Here is a 24,885-nt window from a genome sequence, read left to right as displayed (position 1 = left end):
ACCACCTCCGATCCTGCATGAGCAGATCTTAGTATTAGACTAATGCCACAATTTGTCACTAGTTAAACGCCAGCGAACAGCTGTAGTGTTGAATTGTGTCGCGGTCTGTTTCTCCTGCACTACTTTCTCATCCACGTGCATGCTCGCGCACGCACACACACACACACACACACACACACACACACACACACACACACACACACACACACACACACGCGCTCTGATGACCTCTGGGGTCCACTCGACGTAAGCACGCGCACCCTTAGAAATCCACACACACACACGCATTTCAATATCTACAGGTCAATGATATGGAATGTAACTTTGTTTATAGAAGAAACTTGTTGATTGTGATACCCATATTCCTCGTTTATTTTACATATAATAAATAGTGTAAACTTTTAATTGAATTCAACTGTTTCAGTGTGATTTGGTGTACAGTATAATTGTGGTATGTCACTGTCTAAGGGTAGAAAGACAGCACTACTTCAGAAAGACTACCTGTGATTGATTAAGCTGGCCTGTTAATGAACAGGTTATTATATTAAGGACAACAAATATTTGATAATTAATAATTTCATAAAATATTAATATTTTCTGATTATTAATATTTTATCTTACCCAGCTTAATTGAATCCAAATAACGAGCACAACATCAATATTTACGTTCATCACCATGTAAACAAAAACCATGCGCTTTTAGGTAGCACGCATCAGTCTCCGTGTTGCCAGATTGTCTCCAATAGACCTGCATTGCTTGGCCGATTTTGTGTGCATTTTAGTGGTTTTTGAGCAGTCTTTGTGCTGGAACCATCGCTGTATCTGGCAACCCGACCCAAACAGGGAATGAAGAATAGGCAACACGTTCTCACTCCGAGCACGTAGCATATTGACACTTTGTCCCGTCCCTTGTGCGTCACTTGTTACTAACACGGTACCCTTGAGCGACCCATGAAACGACTTGGGCTTTCCGACTAAACTCAATGTAAACCCATGGAAGTCATCTTTGAAGCTCATGGCAACTGCTCCCCCATTAGTCAACTGCTCCCCCATTAGGGTCTGGGGGGAGGTTAGGTTTAGGCATGGGGGGTGGAAGAGGTTAGGGTCTGGGGGAGGTTAGGTTTAGGCATGGGGGGTGGGAGAGGTTAGGGTTAGGGTCTGGGGGAGGTTAGGTTTAGGCGTGGGGGGTGGGAGAGGTTAGGTTTAGGGTTAGGGTCTGGGAGAGGTTAGCTCCTCCCCCCAGACCCTAATGGGGGAGCAGTTGACTAATGGGGGAGCAGTTGCCATGAGCGTCAAAGAGGACTTCCATGGGTTTACATTGGAGTTTAGTCGGAAAGCCCAAGTCGTTTCATGGGTCGCTCAAGGTCGTGTTAGTAACAAGCGACGCACAAGGGAGGGACGGGACAAAGCGTCAATATGCTACGCGCTCGGAGTGAGAATGGGTTGGAATAGGGGGTTCTGAATATGGCTGGTTCAGGAATAGGACGTATAGTACGGGGTGTCCGTAAAAACACGAGGCAGGAGACAGATGGAAAGTTCAACCATTTAGTTGGCAGTTCTCAGCACAGTACAGCAATACAGTATAGCAGGGGTCTTCAAGTCTTCAAGGGCCACATTTTGCTGAGGGCCGAGTGCTTGGGGCCAAACGACGCCGGCGCCGCACATTTTTTTTAGAGGAATAACTCAGGTTTAGAGGAATAACTCATTATAAATGAACAGTTGTGATGTTATTATTCAGTCTTAACCACCAATATTTGATCCTTTTCTCACTCCTATGTCACCACCTGCTCTCCCTGCAGGGCTTGAAATTAACTTTTTTTGACCACCTGCCAATATGGCTGCTAGATTTCAAAGTTACCAGCCAATTAGAATTTCCACTAGCCAAAATGTTTTTCTTGAAATAAATGAGAATATGAGTTTGAATTTAAGCATAAGTATCAGTAAGTGGCCGGGGATTCTCAAAGCCTGTTGAGGGTCACACAAGAACAAAAATGCACTCTTGAAGCTAAATAAAACCAAACCAACCAAAACCAATGAGTTAATTATGCAAATGTTTACTTCAATGTAGAACAGTAAGTTCTTACACATGAGATTAGTTTTAGCCTTTTAGTCATAAAGATTATTGAAAAATATTCCATATTCCAGACTGAAATGTTATAACAGAATGGAGTATTGGCCAGAATGACATGAACATTTGGACACTTATTCAGCAGGTATCTTGCATGTTGTGTTCAGGTGCACTGTAAACCCCCACCCCCCCAATTTCAGCACGGGCCACACAGGGGCCGCCAATTGAAGAGCCCTGCAGTATAGGCTCTTTACAGACTTGGAACAGAAACAACATGATTGTGTGTGGTCTGGAAAAGGGAGGAAAATATGATATACAAACATCAGGTCAGTAATCAGGCTTGCTGTTAATAAACAGTATATACGCTCATTATGATGGTAAACAACTAATAATCTAGAAATAATAATCAGGTAAAAAGTAAAGTAATTTACTCTTAAACAATGGTCTTGAACCATGACTAATACGAGGGATCAGCCGAGCAGCATTTTGGTAAACAAACCGCATCACTGGGTGGCAACGGCAATGGAACCCTATGGAGCCCAAGTGGCGTGAGGCTCGAGTGTCTGACTCTAGCCAGTTAACTCTGTTTACATTTTAAAAACTGCGACAGTTCACACAACTTTAACACGACATGCATATATTATACATCAAACTCTTGAGCTACTTCTACTCTCACTCAGAATGTAAAAATATAAGCGATGTCATGTATAGTTTTTGAGATATTAATGTTTGTTTGGCACAACTCATACTATTAACTGCCGCGGGGTTCCGCATTTCTGGGTGGCAAGTGACGTCACGCTGATTCGTCCTATACAAACTCATAGAACCGGGGATATGATCAATAACCGTCATATATTGGTATCCGCACCGAACGACATCAAAGGGACCATCGTGGCCGAGTTACAGTGTACAGTACAATTAGCAACACTACAAGTGCAACGTACATAACGGTGACAGGATTACATGACGGGAGAAACAATAGCGGTAACACTTTACAATAAGGTACACAAATAATGTAGTAGTTACTAGTAAACTAATCATGAACTAATAGTTAGTTAATGAATAATTCGTCATTAGTCAATCACTAGTTAATCATAGTTAATGAGTAGGTAGTCATTCGTTAATGAATAGTATCCAAGTTCCTGAGTAGAGTAGTTAGTCATTACTTGATTACTAAATGTCAGCTCGTGAATATAGTAGTTAATCAATAGTTACTGATTAGTCGGTCAGTTCCATGAGTAGAGTAGTTAATCGTTCATTAATGATTAATAAATGTCAGTTTGTGAATATATTAGTTAATCATTAGTTACTGATTAGTCGGTCAATTGATGCATGCAATTAATGAATACTGAATCATTACTTTGTTATTACCTGCCAATTAGTTACTCCTTTTGTATACCCTATTGTAAAGTGATGCAACAATCATTAGCACAGACCTGCGTCAGCATTCATTAGGAGGTCGTTAGTGACTTTTAAAAGGGCCGACTCAGTACTGTGGAGCTGTCAGAAACCAGACTGAAACTTTTCAAAAATACTATTATTGTCTATAGCAACAAGAAGCTGCTTGGACACAATTTCCTCAAGATCCTTGGAGATAAAAGGCAGTTTAGAGATTGGGGCGGTAGTTATCTAAGCCCAGGTTTTTTTAAGACTGGCTGTACAGAAGCAGCTTTGAAGTAATCTGGAACACAACCAGAGGACAGAGAGCTATTGAAAAGTTTGAGCAGATGGGGCCGAATACATGGAAATACATCAAAGAGGAACTTGGTAGGAATTATATCAAGTGGGCTAGAGGAAACTTTAATCTGGGACAGAGTATTGCAGAGTTCAGATAGGAGAAAATTGGCTTACGCTACGTTCACACAGGGCACCTACGCCTTGCCTTGCCTCAACCCACGCCTACGCCTACAGACCTTGAGCTGCGCGTGAACCTATCACACGCTTTTGTGATCACACTGCACGCCTATTCCACGCTGAACCTGAGCCGAGTTGCAGGCGCCTCTCCTCTTTCCCGAGTGTTTTTTTTGGTCACGTGTGGTCCCGAATTATCATGGGTAGGTAAAATAAATTGTATATTTAATGTGCTATTGATGCTGCATATGTATAACCAGGTCTCCTTCTTTGGTGACTGCTGTCATAGAGAACTGGATGCTGTTGTACTAAGTGGATTAACTTTTCATTGTCCATCTTGCTTCTTCGGTCGCTATTCTCTCTCCTGAAGATTTGTTTACCTATGGGGAGAAAGCCCCACGTTATAGCCACCCGTCAATCACTCTCTCTCTCTCTGCTCAACATTGTTGTAGTAACACCATTTTATTTTGAAATTCAGTTGACTTTGCCATTTCCCACGGATATTGTCGCGTTTTTCCTTAATGGCTTGACAGAAGAAGTGTGCCTTCACGCGCCTAGTCGGCTTGAAAATAGAACTCACGCCTAAACGATAAAATCGGGGCAGGTTAGGCAAGGCGTGGATACACGCAAGGTTCACGCTGAGGCGCCCTGTGTACACAGCCTCATTGACTAAAAAGGACGCCTATTTAAAAGCGTGGGTAAAGGCAAGGCGTAGGCAAGGCTTGGGTGCCCTGTGTGAACGTAGCCTTAGCGTATCACGGTGTGGGTGGACAACATCTAAAGAGTTAGGATTAGGGGTGATACTTTGTCTGATTGAATCCACCTTTACAGCAAAGTGCAATAAAAACTTTTCAGTTTTCACAGTAGGCATCACAGTAGGCTGACTTCCAGTTTATCGATTTTGGTAGCTGGGTTAACTAGCTGGTCAACACTTAAAAAAAAGGAAGCTAGGGTTGTGCAGATCAACAGAAATGAGATCCGAGAAATAACTGGATCGGACATCTTTCACAATCCTATTATAGAGTAGAAGTAATTCCTTCATGGCCACAAAGTCAGTCTGGAGACCAGATTTTTTCCAGCAATTCGACATTTCTTTTTGCAGTTACGAATGCCGATGTTTAGCCAGGGCTGTTTTGGGGATAATCTTCAAGGGAGCCACAAGGTCCAGGGTAGAAGAGCACAGGGAGTTAAAGGAGTCAGCCAAGTCATTTGTGTAGGGGGAAATCTGAGATAGATTGCATAGCGATTGCATAAGATACGAGAGCACTTAGGGCGAGATAAAACAGAGCTGGCAGCCTGCAATTCACATTTAAAAACAACGCATTGGTGGTCAGATACAAACATGTCGAGAATCTCCACGGGTGGGATTGTGAAACCCAGACTAAAAACAAGGTCAAGGGTGTGGCCACCGTTATGGGTTTGGCCAGATACATGTACATGTTGGTGAAAATTAAATGAGCTAGTGATGTTTAAAAAGTCAGTAGCAAGGACACAAGAGGAATCATCAATGTGAATACTGTATTAAAATCACCACAAAGAATACTTCTGTCATAGTTTAAAACAAAACTAGATAGAAACTCTGGGAGCTCCGTCAAAAAGGAGCTGCTGACTTAGGGGGACGATAAATAACAACAAGAATGACTGGGTGTGGAGTGTGGACCAGCAAGTTTAACCATAAGCACTTCAAAAGAGGAAAAGTTGGCTATTTGGTGGCATTTAAAATGTTTCTTAAAGACAGTGACACGGCCACCACCACGGCCACTAGTATCGAAACGTATCCAGTCAAACTGATTTAAATTATTTTTGGACACAAGATCTAGAGAAATCTGTATTGTTTTGCTCACACCCAATCACTGCAAGGCGCAAGCATTCTTCGATTTAAAGTGACGTGTGATTGGCCCAATACCGCAGCAGCTACAACCCATAGTCTGTGGTGGTGAAGTCAAGCACAGTGTATGTGATGGAGATGCATGTATCAAATGAAAGCAGGATAAAGCTAGCAACAATTTTAGCCAGCCATTTTTTTGGGGTCAGGTTGTTTTAGGGTTAGGGTCAGGGTTATGGTTAGGGTTTAGGGTTAAAATCGCTAAACCGGAAGTTAAGGCCTGATATCGTCTAGAAGCCATCAGAAAGTACTTCACTATGCCATGGAGGGCGATGTACAACATTTAAAGCTATCGATAAAAAGAAATGCGATAAGTGCATGGAAACGGCTTTAGCGAATCTGTAATCAAACTCCATTCAAAAACCTGCACTTTTAACGGAGGAAGACAGCAGGATAACCAGTGGGGATAACAGGCAACTCACATCCAGAATTTACATTTTATTCACTTAGAGTAACCTCTCTGTGGATTACGTATATATATGCCGAATTGAAGAGTGGCACCTGGTAATCTAGTTCATGTACCTCTGTATAATCAAGAAACTTTAAATTAAAAGTGTAGATGTTTTTCATAGCGAGACAACAACATGTACGCATGGGGTGTTGGTGTAGCAGATCAGCAGAGGCATAGCCTACAGCTTTCTCCCTCATGTTTTCCTCCTGGATGTTTTCTCTTTAGACTACCTCACATTCATTTGGGGAACGGGATTAATTCCCTCGTTTTAGGGTTTGACTGGTGTCTGGTGATATTTTAATCACATCAATCAATGCGCCTCCTCTTCACCAACTCCATTACGCGCATAATGTAATGGCTGGAAACTCGCATAATTCAGCATTTTCTTTTGCCGACTTTCTGAATACCATGATGATTTCATGATACCTTTGGATCATGGAAGACAAGGGAGAAGACTCATCTCACCGCGATTGCAGATTTAACGTCCAAAACAGTAGCATTGTGGTTGTGAGTGGATCTACATTTACTAGTTTATTATTATCCATTGCCTGGCCTACCAGGATACCTCGTAATGTTGCATTTACCCCCATGCACATCGCGTGACAATTTTTTCAACTTATAACTGTATGAAACACCATAAAACCAGAGGAGAATCCTGATTTCTTCTGCTTTTCTATGCTTCTCTATGGAGCTCTAGGCTCAGGTTGTCTGAGTGTATTGTGGAGCTGCACACGCTGTGATTTGCTCGTCTGCGTTCGGGCCGGGACTTAGCGATAGGTGAATTGTGAGATTGTTGCTCACTTCACGGAGATTCAAATGAAGTACTCTATTGTAGGGTTGCACGGCAAACCAAAATTTCAATACTTTTTATTAAAAACAGTTAGGTATTGGAAGTTCCCAAAGTTTGGTAGCCTCACTTTAGCCGTTGTGCTTTTAAAAGAAAGTTGCGGGATTCCTCGTCTAATTGCACCTTGTTTGTAACGGAGCCTACAGCATAAGAATTTCACATGTGCGTACTTGTACTACGGAGGGACAATAAGAATCTTGAATCTTGAATTAATGTTACACGCGACGCAACAAATAAACAAACACATTTCCCAGTGTCTCTGCCATCACACTGGTCATCAACACTAGCGGGAGACTTCTCCCCCTCCAGCAAATATTCATGAATGTTATGCATAGCGTAACGAACATAAACATTAACATCTTACCGAGAGGGAGAGAGCTAAACTAAGTAGCTAACAGCTAAGCTAAGTAACTAACGGAACTGACACCTTACACGACCACTTATACCCAAACTAAGGTGACCAGATTTCTGAAATGAAAATCTGGGACATTTCCAGTTCGGCAGTCAATAAATCATTAAAATATCCAATGTTATAATCTACGAAATACAAAAAAGGGACAATCCAAAATTTTGCTTAAGTTTGGAGCGTTATTTAGCCCCCTTCCTGACAAGCTAGCATGGCATGGTTGTGGCCAATGAATGCTTTAGGTCCTCTAGTTTCATATGATACCAGTATATTCACTCTAGCTTTAAAAATGAGCCCGCTAGGGCCTCTGAAAGACAGTAATCTTGGCCACAGACGAGGAGTAGAAAATCTGGGACATTTTCGGGGACAGCTCCAGCCGGGGACAGGTCACCAAAATCGGTGACTGCCCCCGAAAATCGGGAACGTCTGGTCACCTTAACCCAAACCCGACCAGCGTTAGTTTGGGGATCGAGTGACGTACTTCCTCCTTCTTTGCGGGCTATTCAAGAGGTTAATTGTCAGCTGTCGCAAATCGCTTTTATTTGCAGATATCTGACAGTCTATGTGTAAAGTTTCATATTAAAATGTGCATGATAAAAGTTCCAAATACCTTATGAAAGTGCCTTTGATAAGAGAAAGTAGCAGTGAGCCACTTGGGCGACGGTACCACAGAAGAAGGCTATACCATGAAGAAGAAAGGCCCTGTAAAACTAGCCCAGGGTACTGCAAAACTACGCTAGCAGCATAGACGTTCAGAGAGGACTGGTCGTGTTTGGGTAAGTGCACGTTGTGTACAGCGGATAATGAGCCGCTTTTATTAAGATTAAAGCGAGATTAACGGAGTTGAGAGCAGACAGACACTATCGCAGTTGCATGCTCTCCAGTCCAGTCTGCCTCCTGCACATGACGCGTTCAGAAGCCGTCGGTAAAGCATGCGAGTGTGGCCTTTGAGTGACATCTGTAATGTGTCACAACAAGAGAAATAACCTGGGCTACACTTACTATGTTATCGTGTGTTACTGAACAGACACACTATAACTTTTCTACATCAGTGGATCAGTGGTTTCCAAACTTTTTGTGCCCAAGGAACTGTTGATTCATCAATAAATTAGTTGCTCGTTTTAAAATGAATAAGGAGGTTTTTTATTCTTTTGAAATGACACAGCTATAGATCATTATTGAACAGTCAATAATGATCAACAAACCAATCAATAAGCAATCAATCAATCATTTTTCTCTCACAGCACACTAAATGGCACGACAAAATCTCAAGGCACACCTATATAGCCTAAGTATATCGGTGCAAAATAGCCTCTATTACTCTTATCACTCTAAATGTTTTTTATTTACTAATGTCAAATAAAATTTGACAAAATATATTACTCTAGGTCGGAATTAATTTGAAACTTTGCAAAATTACTACATCAAAGCAGCAACACACCCACTTTTTGTATAGTTTTAAGCTACATGTATATTTGTAATTGCAATAATGTATGGTTGTCACAAAATCCCAAGGCACACCTGGCCTTGTCCTAAGGCACACCAGTGTGCCTAGGCACACCATTTGGGAACCACTGGCCTACATTATGGTGTTGTTCTAACACAGAGAAACATTCAGTTAATATGGCATTATTCTTCTAACACAGAAATATTCAGTTATGTCTTCTAACACAGAAATATTCAGTTAATATGGTGGTGTTCTAACACCAGAGAGAAACATTTCAAAAGGTGTCCTTCAATCCCACAGTGACTGTTAAGGGTGTTACTAAACCTTGAATTTGTGAATGTGATCAACCTTGTGGACATTCTGTTTCTTATCCATTAGGTATTGAGTATCGTATCTGTATCGAGTATCGTATCAGTATCGAGTATCGTGATACTAAACTTGGTATCGGTATCGAAGTAAAAATTTTGGTATCGTGACAACCCTACCCTTTGCAGTAGTTCTCAACTGATCTAGCCTCGCGACCCCAATATTTTTCCTTACTCATTAAACAGTGTTGGGCAAGTTACTCTGGAAAAGTACTTATTTACTGATTACGGATTACTCCTTAAAAAAGTAATAAAAGTTACTTTACTTATTACTTTTTCAAAAAGTAATTAGTTACGTTACTAGTTACGTTACTAGTTACTCTTCTTTCGTTTTTACCCAAAACACCTTACACTTAAGTGTACTCTTACCCGAAGTGGATCTGTTAATCCAGTGAACTGTTACACCCATAGCTCCTGTTAGCTGTCCAGATGTCATCTCTAGTGGAAACAAAGTCTACCTCACCCAGCGTCGCCTTCAACTTAGCCTCCATCTCCGCATATTCTCTCTCGAGGTAGTCAGCAAACGTCTTTCTCTGTGGCAGCTTGACATTGTTCTTCGTGGGTCGAAATGATGGCGAGTCAACAGTGGAAATAGGTAGCATCTCCTCAATGATATACCTGGTTTTTCTCGGCTGAAATCCAGTTTGTTGTTGTTTTGCCGGAGTAGTATCACTGCCACTGTCTGGCAGTGGAGGCTTCATCGTCGGGGATTTGTTCAACCAGTTTCACTGTGCTTTGCTGCCCTTTAAGATGTTTCATCAAGTTAGACGTAGTATTTTTCACGGTTGAAAACGATTTGCTGCTCGCACATAGTTTACAACGGATAGTAATGTTCTTTGCATCTTTGACTGAGACAAACTCAAAATAATGGCATGAATACCTCCAGCTTTTGAACGCGTATTTCTCTCCTCCTTCTGCCTCCATCATGCTGCTTTGGTTTGTTTTGAAGTAAGCAACCACACTCTGACCTGTTGCGCACACATACGTCATGACGTATGTGTGCGCAACAGGTCTACCTGAGACCGTGAGGATTACTTTTTCTTTTCTTCTCTTTTTATATAGAAAACACTGCATTCTGGCGGGCAATGATCTAACGCAGTAACGCAGCGTTACTTGGATTAGTAACTGTAATATAATTACTGGTTTGGAAATTGTAATGCCTTATATTACTTTGTTACTGAAAAAGTAACTAATTACAGTAACGCATTACTAAGTAACGCATTACTGCCCAACACTGCTCATTAAGTTGCGACGCAAAGTTCAGATTTTCTTTTTTTTAGGCCTATATACTGCATGGGATTAGCATAAGAGGGCATGCCATAGCACCCATTCTCATTCAGATATCTTGAGGTGAGAGGTCAAGGGTGGCCCTTGAAATTTGTCATGCCAGTTTTTCCCTCGCCAAAATCCAGCCTTATTTAGCCCCCTTGCCAACAAGCTAGCATAAAAGGGTACTGTACCAATGGATGCCTTAAATCTTCTCGTTTCAGAGGATAGCAGTATCTTCACTCTGGCTTTAAAAATGAGCCCGCTACAGCCTCTGACACGAATGTGTTTTGTGATGTCCCTCTTGTTGCCTGTGTGTTTATTTGTTCCTAAATGTTTGATGTACTGTACAGACAGTGAAAACAAATTTCCTTTGAGGAGGAGAATAAAGTATGAATCTGAATCTGAAACTAATGTTGCCCGCAGATGACCGCATCCTCAAGGAGTAGAATCCTTTTTTTTCATGCACACATCTGCGACCCACTCAAAACGGCCTCACGGCGCACTTTTGGCTCACGGTTGAGAACCCCTGCTCTATTGGTATCAGACGGTCACTTTACGGGTACTAGTATTACAGTAGTAGTGGTATTGTAATTTTTTAAACGATACCCAGCCCTAAATGTTGCATTTTCACAGCGGGTCTGATAGAATCTCGTTAACACTGACCTCGCTGTTGATGTCGGCGCCGGCGTCCAGCAGCATCTGCACCATGGCCTCATCACCGCGGACACAGGCATACATGAGAGGGGTCATTCCCTGGAGAGAGAGAGGGAGTGGGTTCTTCCTTTAAGCTGGACTAGTCATTCCTACATCAAATATTCATTACTTGGGCTTGCGGTTTGAGCGGTGCCGTGTGAGGATGTCTTTTGACTGAGCTAGAGCTATATTAATGTAATTCTTTCCTTGTTTTTGAGAGCTTCACTTAGAATATTTAACACTCACTAGTTGAAAAACCCCTAGCCTGACGGTTTGACTTGCGACTTGTTGCAGACAGATGATAAATATGCCCGAGCTTCGAAGCAACAAAACCCAGGAGGCTAATGCATGATAAAAGGTCCAAATACCTTATGAAAGTGCCTTTGATAAGAGAAAGTAGCAGTGAGCCGCTTGGGGCGACGGTACCACAGAAGAAGGATATACCATGAAGAAGAAAGGCCCTGCTAATCAGGGCTCGGTGGTGTGGAGCCGCTAGCTAACGTGAACAAACAAGATGCGTCCTTCGAGCAATACATGATCTAAAAGCTGAGCTCCTCACCAAAATTGATGAATGGGCAGAACTACAGGCTACCGAAATCAGGAACCAGGTCGGCCAGCTGCGGGAAGAACTGAAACAAACGAGAGAGCAAGCCAACACCAGGAGGGAGGCACTGAAACAAACGAGAGAGCAAGCCAACACCAGGAGGGAGGCACTGGAGAGTCGTGTGACCTCACTGGAGATGGCAGAACATACCCATTTAAACGACATTGTTGTAATACAGTAGGATATACAATATCTTTTGTAAGCATATAAACACCTTATGCGGCTGGTAGCATGTTGAATGTTGATGTATGTTTTTTTGTCCTTTTTATTATTTTATTTTCCTGTGTCTGAGCCTGTTCATTTGTCCTGTATGTATATTGTTCTAAAAAAAATTAAATTAAATATTGAAAAAACTAGAACGACCGCACCACGGATATACAGTATGCCTCCGCCAACGAGCAGTTGACACCCATGTCTGGCCAGACTTTGACGTTTGAGCCAAATGTGAAGAAATTCCGTGGAAGGCATTACTGAGATATGGCTTTACCTAGCTTGAAAATGGGGTTCGTGAGGTCACAGTGACCTAGAACTTTGACCACCAAAATGTAATCAGTTCATTCGGACGGACGAACGGATGGACAACCTGAATCCATAATGCCTCAGGCCTGGCTATCGCCGCCGGAGGCATAAAAACAATAGCCTGAGGTCTGGCTTTGTTTATTTTATTTTTTATATATTTTTTCCAATTTTTTAATAGAGCAGTACACAAACAAGACAAAACGAGCAGGCTCAGGCACAGGAAAAGAACAGAAAGAAAAAACATACAAACATCATCAACATTCAATATACAGTACGTGGTGCTACATAAGGCGCATAATGTGCTTAAAAGAAATATACATGGGATCCCGCATGAGGGGTCCATGAGAAACCAGCCAGGCGAGTCACTTATCGCCCCTAACCTCATCGAGGTAGGCTAGAAACTGGTCCCAGATTGTTAGAAATGTTCGAAGTGAGTTGGTTCTCAGGAACCTGAACCTCTCCATCCGTATAACAGAGATCATGTCCATCAACCACAATTGAAAAGGAGTTTCAATTGTTTCAAGTTTCAATTTCAAAATTAGTTTTTTGGCAACAGTTGTCCCCAGTGTCAGAGACTGTTGCACAGCTGTAGGGAAGTTCAGAGAGGACTCCGAGCAGCCAAAGATGGCAAGTTCTGCCTCCGGCTGAAGGGCTGTTTTGTAGGCTTTAGATTACCAGTCAAATATTTTGGCCCAGAATCCTGTCAGTGAAGGGCAGAACCAGAAAGCATGAGACAGAGTGCCCTCTGACACCTGACACCGGTCACACAGTGGTGAGACGGAAGGGTAGATCCTGTGCAACTTATGCTTAGAATAGTGCAGACGGTGAACAACTTTAAACTGGATCAGCTGGTGTCTGCTATTAACTGAGCAGAGTTGTACCACAGACAGACTCCTTTCCCATATTATGTCAGATAAATCAATACCAAGTTCCCCCTGCCATGCTTCTCTAATCCTCTCTGTAGAGGCTGTGTTGCATGTCAAACAGACATACAAATCTAGAGATGAGATGCTTGGAGTGAGGAAGGCTCACTTTTTTCTTTTTTTGGAGCGGAGTGGTGGGTGGGAGCGGGGTGAAACCTGTGTGCAGGGTAGAGCAATCTGGAGTGGAGCGGCCATGAGTGACTGAGCTGGTGGAAAGGGCCGCTCCCTGAGCGAACAGCGGTAATTATCACTGCTTCACTCCACTCATATGCTCTGCTTCTAGACTAAAGCAATGTGTATTTACAGGCAAATAAAAGCTTTTTGGATGAGCCCATAAACCAGACTTAAATGATAGGTCTGATCTTTGCCATTATGCACAATGGAGGTCCTTTTATGACTTGCCCATAATACACCAAAGCACTTTATATTGAAGATTGATATCCCTCTGCAGTGATTCATTCTTTCATATTTCTGGACACCAATCTAATTCATCAGCAGGCAGCTATAGGGTGATAGTGGACACGGATGATGGCCCTAAATGAATGTGCAGACTCTGTTCCCAAACACCATTTACCGTAAATTTCGGACTATAAGCCGCGGCTTTTTCCCCGTTTTTTGGCCCTGCGGCTTATATAACGGTGCGGCTTATCTATGGATTTTTTCAGAAAAAAAAAAAAAAAAAAAAACGGAATTCTCTCTTTTTTAGCACTCTTTCTAACTATAAATCCACTTCTGTTTTAATTTCCTCTCTTGCCCTCTTTTCACCACACCGCGGACACTGTGTGCACTGTAAAAAAAAACACAGGTGGTGTTGTGTTATGTTGTTTTGTTGAAATGTTAATAAATGGGAGCTTCCTCAAACAGCCATCTCTTTCCCGACAATCCCCTCTGTGCATGAACCCTTACATATGGTAATTAAACATTAAAACACAAAAAAAAAAAAAAAAAAAAAAAAAAAACATTAAAACACCTGCGGCTTATAGTCCGGTGCGGCTTATATATGTAACAAACAGGCAATTTTGCTGCTGCGGAAATAAAACGCTGTACTGTATGTCACAGCTGCTCTGTCATTTATGTTGGCAGTGAGAGGGAAATGTCAGTCAATACTGTTTGTCATTTTATTCACATGGGCCTGTAAATATTAAACACTAATTCTGCTCTGTTCCTGTCAAATGCTGGTTCTTGCTGAATGTGGCATGAATCAGCCTGCCAGTGACACACTGCTCTCTGGTTATCGTGAAATCAGTACAGATTTACATTGGAAACGTGTGGCAAGAAGGGGCTTTGTAGAAACACAGGCTTAACTTAGAGCAGGGGTTCCCTGCTTATTAATGTAATAACCTAATAATTACATTTGTATCTCAAATCTTTTCTTTTCTGTTGTTCCAGAGTGAGACTACTGTATTACCCACACCAGGTGGAAATAACAATGAATGTGATGACGACTGGCAGGCAATTAGACAGATGGGCATGGCAAATATGATTTTTTTTATGTGGAAGGAAACTAAATAATAATTATAAAATATAATAAATATATTATATTCTTTATTTATTCTACTGTAGTATTAACCAGAGCATGTGAGCGGAGCATAGCGACGAGAATTTCCGCTCAACGCTCATGGAGCAGTTCGTTCCACTCCATCCACTCCGCATCGCTCTGTGCTCAACACAAGTTTCACTCCGCTCCTGTGCTCCAGCTCTGCTTTGTTGGCTGTCCGCTTTGTTGGCTGCCCCACCAGGCAGGCAGGCACCAGCAAGCGGGGGAGAAGGAAAAGGCGAGCGGGTATACAAAGTCGGCGATTGCAGGGGATTTATAAGTTATTTTCTGATAGTTTGACAGCGGTTATGGTCGAAAAGCACAAATAAAAACACCCCCACCTCCAAACAACTCCGCAAAACGCTGTGGGGAGGTGGTGTTTCCAGGTTTTCAGCATGTGTGTGTATCATTTTGCAAACAGACACACAGGAGCCTGTCTGTCTGCAGTACGCACACAGAGACAAGAGGGGAAGGGAGAACTGAATCACAGGACTCGGGTGTGCTTCGACATGTTGTCAGCAATACCAGGCAGAGCGGATGGAGCGGGTGATCTGGCACCTCTCCAACTTTTGCTCCGGTAGGCTACAGCTCTGGTACTGCTTACTGCTCAAGCCAAAATCCCTGCTGCCCGTTCGCTCCGTTCTGCCCATATGCTCTGGTATTAACAGATATAATTGAATCATTTCCTTCCCTATGAAGATGTTTTTTAAGCATTTCCATTAATTTGCTGAGCCCCCCCTAGGGGGCACACCACGCCATGCTGAAGCCACGCTGAAGCGATTGTTCAGGATCCGGTTCTATTTCCCCAAGCGTGAAGAGGGGGCAAGGTGCGCCGAGTGAGGCGCTGAGGAAAAGAGTGCTTCTTGTGTGAGCGGTTTAGCGTGACACTCGGCTTCAGCGTGGCTTTAGCATGGCTTTGGTGTATGGTGTGAACAAAGGCTTTCAGCATCAAATGTGAACGAGACAGTAATTCTTACACTCCTTGTTGACATTTTCTTCTATGATTATAATGAGGATTATACAATTTATATCATGGCATAGCCCCTATATTACTCATACTGTAGGGCGCCGCCAGTGCCCAGCGTGTGTAAACTGGGGAGGGTTGCTAGGTAAAAAGTGTGAGGAACGCACAATGCCGGTGTTGTGTGTAATTCTCTACTACGCCTGTGTAGGTGTGTGACGAAAAAGTTCACCCAAAAATGAAAAGTCTGTCATCATCTACTCACCCAAATTCCCGTTGAAACACAGGTGAAGTTTGTCCATATACATGTAATAAACTGGGAAGTTGCCAGCACTGTAATGATGTCAATTGTGTTTTCTCTTGAGTTGTGCTGACAACCTTTTTGGGTGAACTGTCCCTTTAATGCCACGTAGGCGTCTGCGTTAAGTGTCGGACCTGTTCACTCATGCTGTTGATCCCGTCGGGCCCCAGTAGGTTCACGGCCTGCTTGACCAGGTCCGTCTGTCCACAGTTCAGCATCTTGAAGCCCAGGTCCTGCAGGAACTTGGCCTCTGTGGAGGCCGCGTCCAGCTTTTTGGTGGCACAGAAACAATCGTCTGCCCTAGAGATGGAAAGAGAAGATCCAGGAAGGAAGGAAGCTTATGTCAGAAATGGATGTTGAGGTCTCTGCATGGACACACATCTAGAAATAGACATTTCTGCACAAAACCATATCCGAAGACTCTCACTCCTTCAAAGTGACGATTAAAACTTTGAAGGAACTTTATGGAGTGCTGGCCTACTTCTTCTTTACTCTTATGTCAACTACACACCTGTAAAGTTTCGTGACTGCATCTTGTATGGTTTTGATGCCTTTATCGCATTCACAAATGTGTGGGGGAGAAGGCCCATTGCTCAGATCACGGCCATTTTTTAACTCTACCTTAATTTTTATGTCAACTTCACACCAAGTTTTGTGACTGCTTCTCGCACAGTTTTGATGCTATCGCGTTCACATAATCTGTCCACATACATACATACAGACAGACTCAAAACCGCTAGGACCACACACACACACACACACAGAGTGAAAACAATACCAGCCGTGACAGTGGCTGGTAATTAACTCATTCTCCGCCAGAGTTCCAAATAAAAAGTTACTAGCCACCGCCAGGGTTTGAGCATTTTCAGTGATTTTCCACGACCCACAGAATATTTTCTTCTATGACTATTTAAACACTGAATATCCCAAAAGACAGGATAAAGCCTCTACTTTCATGGGGGAAAAAAGAGTTTGTTTCTTCGTTCTTCTGTTCTTTAGTTATCGACACATGAATGTGGGTTGTTTTCACTGACACCGTGCGTCTCTCACCAGAAAGCTGAGAAAACTGCCTTTATGTGCAGCGGGTGGGGCGTTCCCCGTGTGGAGAGCACACCGGGGCGGGTCACACTCTCATCTTCTCCGTGAGAAGCTGCTGCTTCCTGGTACTCCATGTGTGGAGGTCTGGGAGCATATTTGACGGCTATGTGAGGGTTTACAAAGCGGATGACTGATCTAACTGACACGAGCTGCAATTGGTGTGTGTTTACCAGTTTAGAAAGAAATTATTCCGTGTTGAGTGACTGTCAAGAGCCCGTGTGAAAACATGTGTGGATGTGTTTTGAGTTTCCTCCATGAAGGGAGATCGATGCTGAGAACACTGACTGGTTTTGTGGGGGGGAAACTCTGGCTTGCAGAGGACTAGACGAGTATGGTAATCACTTCAAAAGGTGGCCAAGAGCGCTATCTATCGTATGGCAGCGAAAAGACCCATTGACGCAGATTTGCGTCATTGGCGGGGAAGCGTTGATTCTGAAATAACGCAATGTTGCGTCTATGGCGGGGGAATGAGTTAACAAGTGTGCATTTCATTTTTCTGTGCTCTCTTCTGGTTTTCTGCTTTGTTAATTTCCTTAAGTAGCTTTTCTCAACATAAGGATTTTACTGTGCATTATTTACTATGCATGTACCCCGTAAAGCCACTTAATCCATGCTGCGACCCGCTGTCACGGTGACGTTCCAATAACAAGGTCAAACTTAGGACTTTTTCTTCCTGTTATGTTATGTGAAAATTAAAGCTGGTGAATGTTAGTTGGACCTGCATTCACACATCTCAATGATTAAAATTGATTGACAAATCATAAATAACTACAACAACTATCTCTGTTACAGATATGATATCCATACTTTAGTTGCCGTGGTTCACAGTCCATGCCGGGTAGCAGCAGCCTGGCCGCCTGCCTCACATCGTCACTGTCCACAGAGAAACTTTGCCGGTGTTCAGTGTGGGCGACCGCCACACGGATCCACTCCATCAGTGGGGGTAGTACCAGGAACGACCTGAAGGGAGAGACAATGTCTGCTCAAATCAAAGCTAACTTTAGATTGGATGAAACTTTAATGGTATACATGGCGAAATTGGGTTGTTGCACCATCAAATGCATACAACAACAACAACAACGAAAGTTATAAATGTAAACTGAAGTTCATTGGAATTAGCAAGGCCGTTTTTAGGCTTCGCTTAGGGACCGTTCGTTATTTAGGGAAGGGTCCTCTGGAGGAAAATAGGAGGGTCATCCTGTTTTCAATTTAGTCTGAGGGAGGGTACACTCTTTAATTTGAGTCCAGGGGAGGGGTATACAATTTTGATTCGATAAAAATATATAAACTTTTTTTTTTTTTTTATGTTTGCTTTTCGGACTTCAACAACTACTGAGTTGCTTCATTTACACCCCTCCTGTCCAAACTGTTTGGTATGTCCCGGTGCATTGTTTCTCTTTGGCGGTCCTATCTGTTGATCTTTGTGCTTGGCCTATCCAGACAGCGCAGTGCAGAGGAATTCCTGTGGACGTGCCACACCAGGACATCAAATTCTGCTGCTAAAATGGGGTATTAGCAGATAATTCAGTGAGGCAATCAACTATAATTCACTGAGAAACTTTTATCACATCGCAAAGAGGGGTTAATGGCAAATGAATTGAGAAAAGTAGACATTGTAGCCTACTTGCAATAGGCTATTCACCTTCACCTCCCATAACCCCGGAGGGTCATTGGCAACACAGATGATCTGTTGACAAGCTCTCTCCATCTCTCTCTGTCCTCGGCAGGAGTCGGCAGCAATATACAAGTAAATTTTCTCAGCTTGTTGTCAGCGATTCGGGGGCTGTATGAAAGCCACTGAAACAAATGAGCTGAACTTGAGGCTCAGCTGCATAATTGCGCACAGGATCGACCCACGGCTTCAATGCGGTTGAAATCATCAGTTGCCATGACTTACTGTTGCCAAATGACCTATCCAACAGGTGTTGTTAGGCTATGCATAATATGGTGACAGGCTCAGCGTGTGTGTGTGTGTGTGTGTGTGTGCGCGTGTGTAGAGGAAGGGAGACACAGTCCGTCACAACATGCAGTGAACCTGCACCTGAAGCTCTTATAACAGACCTGTTCGTCGCTCTGAAATCCCCAAAATAGAACCGATTGCTGTCATTCCACTTGCTCTGTATCCACAAGCTCCCAACTGACATTTCCGTATGTGCCAAACATGCTATAGCACCTGGCAATCAAAGACTGCGACCAAAACGCAAAAGTAGGGCTAATATTAACAAGCGGTAGGCCTAATTTGTCATTTGGCTGTGGTAATTTGGTTAAAGAAAACAACGAAACCCTTACAACTTCTGTTTATAGGCTATAATGGAGATGATATGACCACCTGAAAATAATAAGATAGGCTAATAATAAATAGCCTAATGAACAATCTTATCACAGAAGAAGCTGGCTCGAAGGAGACCATGCCTCTCATTTGCCATAGGCTATACGCGAGGTAGCCTACGTTAAATTGGTCTGCTGTCTGCTGATGACGGCAATCATGCAAAAAATCCCCCCAAAAATCCATGCAGTTTCACCATCACCAGAACACAGGATGTGAAGAATGAAGATGTTTTAACCATAAAATGCTGGTCCTCAACCTATTATGCATAGCGCAGCTGGCAACGGGAGCTCGTTTAATTAAAAAAATGCACGAGAGCTTAATAATGCATTGATCCTATATTTCATCTCATAGTGCAAGTCGAGGTGTTTGTGTGCTTTGCCTCATGCGTGATGCCCGCCTTGTGCTGCCTATGATTTTATTGACAATGAACATTGCTATTGACACTGTTTTTCCAGCAAAAATAGTAGGCTATAACATGTGTTGGGGGAGGGTCAATCACATTTTCCCAATCACTTGGGGAGGGCCAAAGAAAAATATATTTTTGTCACAGGAGGGTTACAGCTTTTTATTTCAGAGGACTCAAAATCCCTCCAGTGACCCCCCTTCTAAATAACGAACGGTCCCTTATTGGATAAGGACGGAGCTTGATGGGTCAACGCACACTTCGACACATCTGGTCATGGTGGCCGTCAATGGTTCATAAGCTTGGGTCAGTGACGCATGTGAGGTCATGCTAGGCCATGTCCCCACATGAGGGGGGAGAGACCAGGTCAACCTCAACTTGTACACTCCAAGGGACTGTGTCTGGGGAGTAGACGTGTTAAGTTTGTATAAACATGTTTTATTAATTAGGGGGGGAAATGTAATATTTCTAGCCTATAGAATGCCTGAAGGAGGGAAGCCTCCAGGGGCATAACATGTTAGTTAATGTGTGATGTCTATTTCCATAGGAACATTGTTCGGGGAAAGGCATACATGTAAAAAAAAACAGGGTTTGGAGGTGTTGTGCTGCCCCCATAGTGTGGATAGCAGCCTGCTCTTCTCAACGGCATAAGAGGATCAGATCGTCTAGATAACATTAATTAACTGCACACGCGGGGGCCGCCTGCTACGAGAGAGCTCGTGACACATGGACGGTGGAGAGGCGAGAGATAGAAGTCATTTCACATTTTGGCATGCAGTCAGACTCTTAAATGTTCACTCATCGTTCTCACGGGCAGTTCAAAACCAGTATGTCTCATGTGAAGTGTGATGCGAACTGTCTATGGAAGTGCAACACATGAGCAAAAACACACACTCAAATCCAGACTGAGGGCACACTCCCACATTCACTGCCCAACGGCATGCGCAGGATGGATGGATGCATGGATGGATAGATAGATAGGTAGGTAGATAGATAGATGGATCAATGGATAGAGTGAGAGCTCACTTCTCTCAAGAGAAAAGGTTTGTTGGCTGAGACTGATAAAATGTGAAATGGAGTTTCAAAATGAAGAAAAGGGGAAACTTATTTTTCTAAAATTAAAGCACTTTATTTTAAGATGCACATTTCTCCAAAGCACTCTATTGTATGTTATTTTTAAATGCCGCAATTATTTTACTTGAAATGGGGAAAAAAACATTTAATATTATAGTAGGCTAGTTATTTATAATCCAATTACGGTAAATATGAAAACTGTAAATAAACATTGTTGATGTTTATTTTGATTTACTACATACAGACATTGTACAATTCAATTCAATTCAATCATTGAAGTAGCCTAAGTTCAATGGCACTGAATCATAACGCAAGCTACGGTACGATGTTCCGGACCTTTGCTTGAGGATTTTTTCTCTAACTGGACCTCTTTGAAGTTTAATTGAGTGCCCCTGGTGTAGAGTATTATTTTTGATCTTAATTAAGTTTTAACTTGTTATACAATGACAGCGGCTGCGTGCCGGTGCGTGCCGCGGAGCAAGCAGATGTGATTACAATTGGGCATTATTAAATCAAAATTGACCTGTGGTGGTGTCACAGAGGTGGTGAGGTTATCATGACAATGCGTTGCTGAAAATGGCAACACAGCAATATATATTTAGGGTGTGATAGGAGACTTTAGCAAATAGATAGCTGGCCTGGGTTCAATTTCTGGTTGTGGATTTTTATTTATTTTTTATCTAGTATAAATAGTTAAATCTGGACAGAACAGTGCCATATATGGTTCAAGGAAGTTTCAGAAAGTCATATTTATTTAACATAAACATTTTGAAATGTCGTGTAGAAGACTTTACAGTACAACGTTGGGCTTGGCATCCTATGATGAGAAACATTATGTGCACTGAAATATTTTTACTGAGAAGGACAAGACTATAATGTTAAATTTAAGGCAATAAGTCAGTGTTACAATTGCCCCCTTGGGCAATCTTAAAATATTTTTGGTAGATATTATTTTGTCCATACAAAAAAAATACAAAAAAAATAAAAGTATTAGAAGTAACAGTGAAACTATAATCAAAATAGCCATTCTTCTACATTCTCTAATTGTTAGTTTCTTGTAAATGAAATAATGCTGATGTTTAACAATCCGTCAATTTGTTAGGGACACCATCATAGCTCCTCAAAGATCCCTGTGGTCACCGGACCCCCAGATCCTCTCTCCCCAAAGAAATAAAAATAATAAAAATCCCAAGTCCCAAAGTCTATAAATCCCACCCATGTAAAGGACATAAGGGGGGGATTCCCCCCAATTTGGAAAATGTATTTTAGGCCCTGTGCTCTAGAAAGATTTAGTTATATTTAAAATATAAAATACATTCTAATTATTTTCTGAATTGGCGTGTAAATGTAAATAGCCACATGGGCTATTTACACCCAGGTGCAAATGGACTATTTAAACCCGGGTGCAAAGAGCATCTGCCATCTTAATTACTGACATTTGTATTTACCCTGCTATGACACTTCAAAATGGCTGGTCACAAAAACTGGTCAGATTCCAGATCAACTCAGCTTCCACCTAGAATTCTATACAACAATTCAATCAATCAACACTGAAACATGCTTTAGTCACTAGAGCAGGGCTATTCAACTAAATTGTTCAGGGGGCCACATTGTCAGAAACATTGTCAGGGGCTGGGGGCCGGACCGTTCCCCGAGCTATTAATCCCATTATATGTACACTTGACACAATGTGCCACATTTTCAAAACTTTTATTTCACTACATTGCAAAAGTAGCTTAATTTTCGTTTAAAAGTGCTTAATTTTTATGTGCGACAAAAGCTGTGTTAAAGCCCCCAAAGTAAACACATATTTGAAACAGATCTAAGTATACTACAACACTTCAGCCATTTGAAATATAATTTGGTCAATTCTGACATCTCTTACCTAGCTACACAACATTGTAAACATTTATAGTGCATCAGGAAAGGAAAACAACTGTAAACATTCTTTCTTGTTTAGAACCTAGCACAGTATTAAATACCGAGTATCTCATGAAAAACTATTAATATTGCATCATTACATCACAGGATCTCCTGAAGAACATTTATAGTGCATCTGACTTGTTTAGCTCACTTTAGCTACATCACATCTGAAAAACAACCATTCAGGTATAATAAGTAAATTAAGTTGAATTGTTTAATTGTAAAAAAAAAATTAAAATAAAAGATGTAGGTCTGACTTGATTGGCAGGCCGGATTTGGCCCGCAGACCGTCAGTTGAATAGCCCTGCACTAGAGCATGTTTCAGTGTTGATTGAATTGTGTCTGTCAAGAATGGTCGACTCACCTCTCCGTCTGTAAGGTGACTTTGGACGGCTCGAGATTAGGATTCTCCCACTCCATCTGTGGGCAGTGCATGAAGTAGCAGAGGGTGTAGAGTGCCTCGGGTTCCCAGTGCACCCCCGAGCTGGGGCTCTTCTGGTGGACTGGTGTCCCGTTGCTGGAGTTCTTGATGTGCAGTGGCTGGAGGTGGTGCATGGCCCGGGACACCAAATCACCTGGAGATGGTAGGATAGTTTTATTCATAAGACTAGAAGATAATCAACTCCTAGGTGTGCATTATATTATTTTAATGCACTTCGCGGAGGCAACCAGCCACCACCTGCGGCGTCGGGTGGTTATTTGCCTCCACGTCATGCATTAAAATCGTATAATGCACACCTAGTCATTGATGACCCCTTACATAATGTAGATGGTGCTGTATGGTGTTAATTGCACTTATAGATAATCATATTATATGCTGCTGTATGGTGTTCATTACAGTTATAGATAATCATATTATATGCTGCTGTATGGTGTTCATTACAGTTATAGATAATCATATTATATGCTGCTGTATGGTGTTCATTACACTTATAGATAATCATATTATATGCTGCTGTATGGTGTTCATTGCACTTATAGATAATCATATTATATGCTGCTGTATGGTGTTAATTGCACTTATAGATAATCATATTATATGCTGCTGTATGGTGTTCATTACACTTATAGATAATCATATTATATGCTGCTGTATGGTGTTAATTGCACTTATAGATAATCATATTATATGCTGCTGTATGGTGTTCATTACACTTATAGATAATCATATTATATGCTGCTGTATGGTGTTCATTACACTTATAATCATATTATATGCTGCTGTATGGTGTTCATTACACTTATAGATAATCATATTATATGCTGTTGTATGGTGTTAATCACACTTACAGATAATCATATTATCTAATGCTGTATGGTGTTAATTACCATATGAATAGGTATTACAGCCATGGCACTGATGGGGTGCAAATGGCATGAGGGACGTTTAAAAGTTACATGTTGAATAGGAAGTAGGCCTAATAACAACACTCCAGTTTATCATATTCTCTAGGGCAGTGGTGCAATGTTTAACTTTTTTCATTTCAAACTATTTGGGGGGATGGGTAATGTTTCTTTGTAAAGGGCTGGTGCAATATCACATAATATAATAACATTTTTGATGTATAAGGATAGTGGCATTGAATGTTAAATGTAGTTTGATTGGACTGTGTGGGCGTGTGTGTGTGTGTGTGTGTGTGTGTGTGTGTGTGTGTGTGTGTGTGTGTGTGTGTGTGTGTGTGTGTGTGTGTGTGTGTGTGTGTGTGTGTGTGTATATGAGTCGATGTGTTATGACGCCTCCTACTGTTGTTGTCTGGAATGCCCAAGACAAATTTCTCCTAAGGGAGACAATAAAGTCTAATCTAATCTAATCTAATTATAACACATAGGGGCCTATACTTTCTATTACTGCAGTTCATTTAATAAAACTGAATGGGATAACTGTATTGTGCCAGCAAACATTTTTCAATAACCTTCAGTTTTAGAAAATG

At 42.0% G+C, this 24,885-nt stretch overlaps 1 protein-coding gene across 1 annotated transcript in view; it reads right to left on the bottom strand.

Annotated features, from left to right (window-relative positions):
- LOC310772274 (ankyrin repeat and BTB/POZ domain-containing protein 3-A-like) overlaps positions 1-24,885 on the bottom strand; it is a gene marked incomplete at both ends in the record, with an annotated part of 114,019 nt that overhangs the window by 14,178 nt on the left and 74,956 nt on the right. The window contains 4 exons of the mRNA XM_083632035.1: positions 11,253-11,342; positions 16,262-16,427; positions 18,033-18,185; positions 23,319-23,529. Coding sequence (XP_083488161.1) covers positions 11,253-11,342; positions 16,262-16,427; positions 18,033-18,185; positions 23,319-23,529 — 620 coding nt within the window. The remainder of the gene's footprint in view (positions 1-11,252; positions 11,343-16,261; positions 16,428-18,032; positions 18,186-23,318; positions 23,530-24,885) is intronic.

This window comes from Poromitra crassiceps (assembly GCF_964638095.1).
Source record: "Poromitra crassiceps genome assembly, chromosome: 2".
Classification (NCBI taxonomy): domain Eukaryota; kingdom Metazoa; phylum Chordata; class Actinopteri; order Beryciformes; family Melamphaidae; genus Poromitra; species Poromitra crassiceps.
The sequence above is the reverse complement of the archived record's forward strand: the minus strand, read 5'-3'. Positions and strand labels throughout refer to the sequence as shown.